The sequence below is a fragment of the Streptopelia decaocto genome (genome assembly GCF_964273445.1).
Source record: "Streptopelia decaocto genome assembly, chromosome: 6".
NCBI classification, from domain to species: domain Eukaryota; kingdom Metazoa; phylum Chordata; class Aves; order Columbiformes; family Columbidae; genus Streptopelia; species Streptopelia decaocto.
In genome coordinates, this window is record NC_138660.1 from 18,187,541 (window position 1) to 18,196,798 (window position 9,258).

General features: G+C 43.6%; 1 protein-coding gene across 1 annotated transcript; it reads left to right on the forward strand.

The window, feature by feature from the left end:
* Positions 1–781: 781 nt before the first annotated feature.
* CCDC195 (coiled-coil domain containing 195) lies at positions 782–5,523 on the forward strand (the record flags this gene model as incomplete). Its single annotated transcript, XM_082055303.1, has 3 exons — positions 782–1,046; positions 2,483–2,744; positions 5,391–5,523. The coding sequence occupies 3 exons, from the start codon at positions 782–784 to the stop codon at positions 5,521–5,523; spliced, it is 660 nt and encodes a 219-aa protein (XP_081911429.1).
* Positions 5,524–9,258: the final 3,735 nt, after the last annotated feature.

Sequence of the window (9,258 nt, forward strand, 5' to 3'; positions counted from 1 at the left end):
GTGATGAGAGCAGCAGAGAGGATTGTGTTTCCCTTTCTAATGCAAGATTCATGCCTGGCCTGTCTCTCTTTACGCTCCAGGGATGCTGGTGCAGGTGCTGCACCCCAGCAAGTCTCCACAGCACCTGGGAAGGGGCAGCAGGTTCTATGGCCTTTTGGAAGAGCTTTATCTAACTGCTTGTCCATTGCAGGTGTTAGTGTATCGTGCTATTAGCAGGGGTCTTGCACCATTATCAGCTTTCATTTGGAAATTTAATTTTCTTTTTAGCAATTGTTAATACTTTTTGGATGCAAAGAGCAAAGGTGAATAATTTACTCAGCATTAAGGGAGAGATGAACCATTGCCCAGCAAAGGGCGACTGCTCCCTGTGTGCCACAGAGGTGATTGCTGCCCTGTTCTGGATAAACCAAAGGAAATGAGCTTTGTCCTTCTTGGTCCTTTTGGAGAAAACCAAAACCCAAGGTAAACGAGGGGGCGGGATGGTTTTCCGATGATGCAGCGATACTGTGTTGACAGTGATTTGTGCAGTGTGTAAAAGGCCAGCTCTGCTCTGAAAAGCGAGACCCTGCATGAATAAATCATGAGCCCTCTCTTAGTAACCTGACAACTCAGTCCAGCCCTCCCGGTGTTTGGAGCTGGTCCAAGCCCTGTGTGCTGGGAGGGACTCCCATTGTTTGGAGGCTTTTAAGGGTAGGGTCCGTCTGCTGCCAGCTGAGGAGCTTCTCCACAGGGCAGGTGCTGTGGTGGAGCAGCGGGGAGCGTTGCTGTGCGGCGTGTGACCATGGAGGGAAACACACACCTCCTCCAGGTCATCCGCAAGATGCGTTCCCAAATCAACAAGCTGGAGAGGGAAAACAGGGCCCTGAGAGCAGAACTGCAAGTCTGTGGGCAGAAAGCAGCCCCACCGGAGAGAGGAGCAGCAGGAGGAGGTGGGAATGGTGGCACAAGGAGCCTTACCAATGATGGAGGAGGACCGTCTGGCTCTCCAGCATCCCTGCATGGAAGCATCATGGTCATTCCTGCTCCATCACCAAAGGAGCAAACAGGTACCAAGAGCCAGGGCTGTCTGTGGCACCCATGTGTGCTACCATGCAGGATCCCCCAGCCCAGCTGTTACATATCTGCAGGGAATGGGAGATGAGCCACCAGCTCTCTGTCTAGTTGGCTTGATGGAAGCGCTCTTGCCTGCTTCCACGCCCACACCCAAAACTGTCTTAATGGGTGTCTCACTCTGGGATCTTTTTAGGGGGTATCTGCATCCTCCAAGCTGAGCTTAGTAGCATATTTTGCTGCTGCTCAAGCAAAGAGTTCAACTCAAAAAGTTCAGTTTGTTTAAGCAGAACTGGACTTACTGCTTTGTGTTTTAATGGGCATGGACTATCTTGAATGGAGTATCACCCATGCCCATTCACTATTTGCTCCAGACAGACAAGGACCCACAGTTGTAATATCTGTTACATGCTGTAACCCCTCTTACCTTAGTAAAAGCTGAGGAAAACTCTACAAATAGTAACAAATAGCGATGGCTTGCATATATCATGCCATATGTACAGTTTCTTTTTGTAGATAATGCAGTTAGTTTTGGCTGAGGGAGAGTGTATATGCATGTGTGTATATATATATATATATATATATATATATATATACACTTTCTCTTGCCAATATATAGGAATACTCTCTCTTCCCAATTTTTAACATAGGAAAAATAATGGAAATATTCCTCAGTTGTAGAATTCTGGTTAGCACTACTGGAGGATTTAATGAAGCAAGAATTGAGGCTGCCGCCTCCTCGTCTGGTGTCCGCTGGAAAACTACTTCCCTAACACAGGTTCTTGGCATTAGGATGGTGTGAGTTATGAGTTGCAGCTGCCATTACAGTCCACATGTTCAGGCCACGTGGTCTCGTGGCCAACGTAACTGTGAATCAGCTTCCTGGAGAGGTCCAGGCCATGAACAAGTGCCCCCACAAGTTTTGGCAGAGGCAAGTCTATGAAAACAAACAAGATGAGGGGCTGAACAGCATTAGTGGGTTTACATGACACTAGATAAGTGCCACAATCAAGTAACCCTGAGTGCCACAGCCTGCTGATCCAGTGCCAGGTTACAGACCTGGATGCCTTTTAAACCAGGGTTCGGAATGGCTCTCCATGTCATCAGCTGGAACAGTCGGTGGGTCTTCTGGCAAGCCTGAAGGGCCTGCAAAGTGTTTTTCAGCCTTGGGGCTTCTACTCTCCAGCTGCCTTCTAGGGGGAAATGGTGGGATCCAAAGGGTCTGTTTGGCCTCCTCTGCCTTTCAACCTCCCACATACAAAACTTTTTTGAGTCAAAATAAGTTGATTAAAAATATGTTGAGGATATGATATCGTATCATATTATGTAAAGTCAATATTTATATATATCATACCATATCAAAATATATAATATAATTCTGATTATTATTATTATTATTGTTCCTAGCTGTGCTTTTGTCTCTGCTATTCAGACACCACCATGACCGTGCGGCGCTACTCCACCGCTTCACCAGTGCCCGCTCCTGCCAGCGTGAGGTTCCATCGGGTTGGCAAGAGGCCTCCGAGCAATGGGCTCCCAGCCCCGCCGGGCAGTGCCCAGCCGCCAGCCTGTCCTGATGCAGCACAGCTCACCAGCACGGAGGAGAAAAGGCTGGAAAAAACACTGGCCAACTGTCTCTCCAACAGTCATTCCAGCAAAACGAAGCTGTTCCAGGAGTATGTCAATAAGTGCAGGTGGGTTCAGTTTGCCTTCACAGCATCAGCTGCCTGAGATAGTTGCCAATTTTACCTAATAATACGTATCAATATTGCTTTGGGTTTTAGTTTGTTAGTAGACAAACCTTTGATTTTTTGAATGTATATGGGCATTGAGCAAATGGGAAAGATGTCCTGCTCTTCTTTGCAATGTGTAAAGATCGTCAGTATTAGAAGTTTAAATTTACTATAGAAAGGAGGGGCTAGGGGAGGGGGAAGGGGCCTTGAAATCTTCTCCTCTTAAAGCCAGGCAGGGTTTTGCAGGTTGTCAAGCTAAGCTTGAAAGGGATTTTTAAATTTTGAACAAAAACCATGAAGATATTGAGGAAGTCTGAACTATGCTTTTGAAAGTGTGATTATTATGCCTCATGGATTTAGATGCACTGTATCATCTTTCCCCTGCAATTGAAGCATTACAAATTAATGCTTTCAGCCTTCAGAAAAATATTCTCAGGACACCTTCTAAATTAAGTGAAATGGCTGCTGGACAAGCCGTGAGCGTCTCTGGTCTCTGATAAGAAGCTTTCCAACACAGGGCAACAATCAAAGGTAGAAGCACCAATAACGAGACTGTGATATACGATAACCCCGGTCACCTGCTGGTGCTGATGTACACCCCGAGAATGCATTTAAGTTGCTGGCTTTAGCACCGATCATGCCATGCTCATAAGAAAACAGAGTCCAAGTGGCCTCAAGGTGGGTCTGTTTGAACTGGCAGAAGCCCGTGGGTCTGCCCACCCACATGTGTCCCAGGGCACTTCTCCCACAACCTCTGCTGGGGGGCTGCATGGCTGTGATGGGTTGTGTCACCTACATTGATGTACCCATCCCCATGGCACATCATGTCAGCTTTTATTCTCTACCCCCTCACAGAGCAACACATCCTCAGAGCAGAGCACTGCACGGCCCCTCACAGCCCCCGCAAACCCGGCCAGGAGCCCAGCTCCTCGCTGAGCTGCTGGGGGGGACCTATGTTTTCTTGTAAGGACATTTGAGGGTTAGATGTTTTACAGCATTTAAACACCTAAATTTAGTCCCTGGTAGGGAACTCGTATCATTTTCAAAAGCACCCTGAGCCTGTGACTCTGGATTTCAGCACATGCTCCACTGGGCTCAGGGGAACTGGAGATTCTCGGCACACATAAACGCTCCTGCCCTGAAGGCGGCTCGCGCGGAAAGCGTTTGTGTCAGCAAGGACAGTCAGTGTGCAAGAGCAGGAACAGCAACGGCAAACGCCACTGCTTTCTCGTAAGGGGAAAGAGCCTTCAAAGCAATCGAAACGGCAACATAGATCTATTACAACTGGTGTCCTGGGGACCTACAGGTTTAAAAGCCCCGGTTACCCAGTGGCCAAAGGAACCATGCTGATTGTTTCATCGTTATCTTTAGAGCTGCTGTGAGAGTGGCCCCATGGCCACTCGGTGCCGGCTGCTTCAGGAGAAGGAATGGCCATGGAAAGGCTTTTTATCTGCCCCACTCTACAAACTGTGTGATATCCCGGAGCGTGAAGCTTTGTGTTTCTCATATTAAAAAAAAAAAAAAAAAAAAAAAAAAAAGGATTTTTAATGGTGGATGTTTCCCTTATATACATAAAGGTCTAACACAGATGGAAATCTCGGTAAGCTTTTAATGAGTAGGATAATTTGTGGCAATGAGTTCAGCAAGCTAATTAAGCTTACTTTTTTACAGTGATGACATTTTTGCTTCCCAGCATGCTGGGCCTTGACAGGTTTTTCTGTTCTTTGTTTATTGCAGTTTTCTCACATTTTGCTCTGAAGCTATAATCCTACGTGTGATGCTGAACATTTCTGCTTTAAAATTGACACTTTAGAGCAGGGGTGTCAAACTCATTTACACTGGGGGCCACATCAGCCTCACAGTTGCCTTCAAAGGGCCGAATGTAATTTTAGGACTATTTATACAGTCCTAAAATTACATTTATACAGTCTTTGAAGGCAACCACAAGGCTGATGTGGCCCTCAGTGAAAATGAGTTTGACATCCTTGGTTTAGAGGTAGCACCTTGGATTTATCTAGAGAGCAGTTGCATCCAAGTAATAAAATGATAGTACTGCTAACAAATACTTGCTAATTTGCATGTGTATGATGTTTTCATTTGTGTATGCTAAAGCATTATTTATACCACAATTCCTACTTCTTTGAGAAAAAAAAAAGACTATTTGAATACACTAGACAGGATAGAGGAAGCTGAGAATTGTTTGGGGGGCTATTATAGCAAAATTACAAAATGTACAAGGCCTGTTTGGTACAAGAGCTGCCACTGAGGTGTTCAGGCTTGATGGTTTCACCTTGCAGGTATACAGGTCCAATTGGCAGGTGAGACAGGGCAAGGAAATCACAAAGGTCCTCCACCCTGCAGGACACCCCCAGTAACCAGCAAGAAGTACTTTCATAGTTTCATGATTTTTGGAGCAGACAGGCAAGCTGTGCTCAGTCCCTTGGGAAGACGTGTGAACTCCATCTCAGCAGGGCATGAAATCCTGCCTTCATGCAGCACGCAAGTGCTGAAAGCATTTACCTTTCATTTGCTGGGGTGGTTATTTTTAGTTTCATTGCATGTTTTATACATTTGTAATCCTCATGATGCTTTCTCATTTTTCTCCAGGGGTAAAGTCAAGGCCGTCAGTTTCTTCTTACCAATGGATATGTCATCATATGCTGAAAATCACGGTTCTCTCAAAAGCCCACAAAATCAGAGCACAAAGCAGTTAAGCACCATCACTGGAAAGGACATGTGAGCTGGTGAATTTTTAAAGGCCCATTGAATCTTGAGATAAATTGGCCTGAAATGATGGCTGCGTGTCAGGTTCCTTTCCTGCAAAACGCTTTGGCAGAGTGCCTGCAGAGTCACCCAGCCCGTGTTTCGGGTCACTGACCCAATGTTTAGCAAGGAAATGGAAGCCATGACAAAGCCGGCTGGAGCCTGTACACTGTGATAATGAAGCCATGCGACAGCAAAGATACCTCCACAAAGTAGCTTCTGCAGGACTTGTCTCAAGGATCCCTTACATTGGGACTGCTGTAAACAGGGCGTTGAAGCCGGGTTTGGTGTGTTTGTAGCAAAAAGAGGAAACCACGTCACTGCTTGTGTTTGCTGTTTCCCTTGCCAGAAAGGTATTTAATGCAAATGACAAAATAAGAGCTGATAAAGAGCCTGTGAGGTTTTCTCCGTATGAGAAACTTCAAAACGTTACAATAGTAATACAGCAAAGTTAACTGATTCTGTAGTGCCCTCTTAGCACTACTCTGAATTTCTGCAAAGCTTGGCAATGACTCTTTATGTCCATTTTGGATTCACTTCTAAGGGAATGCAGGGGAAAATAAGTAGTAATCAGTATGCAAATGTGACTGCAAATCTGATTCTGACTTGGAGCGTTCCTCTGGTAAGAAACTAGAAGCCATGCACCAAGTCAAAATAGGAAGAATTTTTAATATCAGAATTCCTCGGGAATATCTTCTGAGTATGGCTTGCATCAAGAATCATTAGCAGAAACTCAGCAAACAGGTGTAAAGTAAGTGTGAGAGAGAACTATAACCCACTTCTAAAAAGTGAGAATACTTGCCAGCTCTAGTCGTATGAGTAAAGATATTGTCCTATATGTTTATTTTGATTACAAGTATTTATTGATCAAAAATACTGCACATTGCTATTTCTTCAAGTACAAGCAGCCCTGATGATTAGATATTGCACATAGAATGCATGAACAGTAGATGTTTGTACTGGTAACTTTAAAGAAGATTTTAATCTCACCATCTATTCTTAAACTCTTGCGCCTCCAAAAGTGAAAGCAGAGACCCCATGGAAGAAAATCCCTTCTGGATTTTCTGTGATGTTGTATATTCATTAAAATCAGTGCTACTTTTTTCATTTTGAAATTCATCACATTTTTTATATTCAAGTACATTTCTAATATATTTTCACTAATGAAATGATCATTTCAATTTCACTGCTATTTTATTTGTGGATTTTATTTTCAGCTTGGGTCCATACAGAAGTTGCACTGTACTGTCAGATATAATGAATGAGTGATCTCCAGCAAATCAGGTTACAGCTTGGAAAGTTTACTGAACAGCTTATTTTAGAAGGCATTTACAGGGAAGTGGTTTTTAAATGTTTTAATGAAAGCTTCATTTTCAGAAACAGGAGTCTGCTTATGTGTTCAGCTAAATACCTAAATCCAGTTGATTTCACTTAGCAAAGTGACAATGCCTTTGAAAATCTGGCCTCTAGACCTTTAAGGTACACAAGTGCTTTTGAAAATTCATGGTTGGACACCAGATTTGATGGGATTTGGGATTGCATATGCTCTAGACAGCTTTCAGAAATCTCAACTTTTAAGCTTTCTAAGCCTCAGCTTCCATGAAGCAGCAATGGGAATTCTCTTCTCCCACATTTTCTGTGTCTGTTCAATACAGACAGATCACTGACACTACGACTGTGTATTAGTAAGCATATGCCAGTATATGACAATGTTAATTATAGCAGGCTGCTGATGCTGATGTCACAAAAATGCATATAACTTTGTGTATGGTTAAGAAATTAAACTCACTGGACATTTATTATAGGTATAATGGTTTTAAACTTTTTTATACTTGCAGAGAAAATAAACAGGAAAGGTGGAAGGGAAAAGAGGGAAAGGAGTCAAAGTAGTCATTGACAAATTACAGTCAGTATTTTAATGGAAAGGTTTATTTTTGAATTACACTTTTGCAGTCTTTAGCAGTGCCCACAGATTTAAGAACACATGATGATGCACAGGCACATTAATTTTTGAAAGCAGTTGTGCAGATATGACCAAGCTTTGCATCTCCAGGAGAACCAGATTGTAGCAGAGGCCACAGAGAAACCACTGAGCACATCAGTTTTACCACAGTACAGCATGAAGTCACCATGTAGGACTTACTGGCAATTAAAACATTCCAATAGTAAACATTCATAGATTGTCCAGTGCAAAAAAGGCAGGTATAAGCAAAGCAAGTGTTAAAATTTGGGCAGAGAGATAGAGGCAGCAATTAAGCTGTGGTCCTTTTCTTCTTCCCAAGAGGATCCATACAAGTTCAGAGGAGCCCTGGGCTTCTACCTAAGCCTTCTCCAGAGTAGAGACTAAACTCTAGTCACTGCTGGCCAGGCTTGTTGGACTACAGAGCATTTCCAACTGGAAATACTTTGTTTTGGAGAGATAGTTAGTGATACTCAGCCACGCAGGTATGGGACTGCAAGAGCAGCTGAGACAGCAAGAAGTTCCCTCCTGCACTGGCCACTCTGGTGTCACACCTGTGCTTGGGGCTAAGTGGCTTTAAATCTCCATAGCGAATGCTGATAAAGACAGAGTCCGCCACTACCATTTGTTAAATGACGTGTTCTTTGTTCCATCAGCACGACAAGTCAAGAGCAGTGAACACATCTCTAGGTTGGAGACAAAGAAGTGTTGCCAGAGTTGATTCTCAGCTTAGATCAGTGGGATAGCACTGATTTAACTGTTACTTCACATTTACATAATTCAAAGTCAGAGAGAAATTGGGCATTCTTTCTTCAGGCAAGTCTTTTTAAAGCTATGGTCATAATACAGAAGTGCAAAGCCATGAGCACAGGATCAGTGAGGAGTAGTCACTAAGGATGAAGGCGAAATTTAAATGTTGTGCATCTGAGGACAGCGCACAGTCTAATGTTTAAAATCTTGACACCCAACTTAATAATAACAACAACAATAATGATAATCCTTAGATGCATCTTCAACCTACAGTAGATCTCACCCTCACCAAAATAATGAACAGTGCCTAGACAGCAAAATCCTTACAAATAAATAAATCCTGCCATTCATAAAACTGTGCTCTCCCAGAATGGTACTGCTCAGTTGTACCATGGAAAGCGTTCATGTTAAAGGGTACATCTATGGCAGCATTTCAGAGTCAGGAATGCCTTCCTGAGTGAATTTCCTGGTCAAACCCACTTACTGTACTTGGTCTCCCACTGCAGAGCAGTCTCAAAGCACACAAATGGATATCTTCTGGGTGCAACTAAGTCAGAGGATGTGCTTATAAGGTGCTCCAGAAGCTAATAAGTATTCAGTGCATGGGACCACCAAACCCTCTGATATACCTACAGTGTGGGCAACAGCACTGACTTTTCTCTCTACACATCCTCCTCTGTTGGCCTGTACTACCTGCTAACGCAGACAGAGATGCAGAGCACTCAGACAAAGAAGCTACTTTCTCAAATATTTAAAAAGAAGATCTAACTAGCTGAAATTTCATCTCATTATACTACAGAGAGGAGGAGGTGGCATCAGTCTTACCTCTCTGTCTGGTGTTTAAAGAGCTTCACTCTGGCCACAGAGGTGGAAAAGTGATGCTCCAGACTGTAACAGAGGAGTAACATTATCATCTTCTGTGAGTTCTTGCTCCAAAGTTCAAATGGGTCTCATGATTGCATGCTTAGACAACAAATCCATGCCCAAAGGTAATAAATCAGC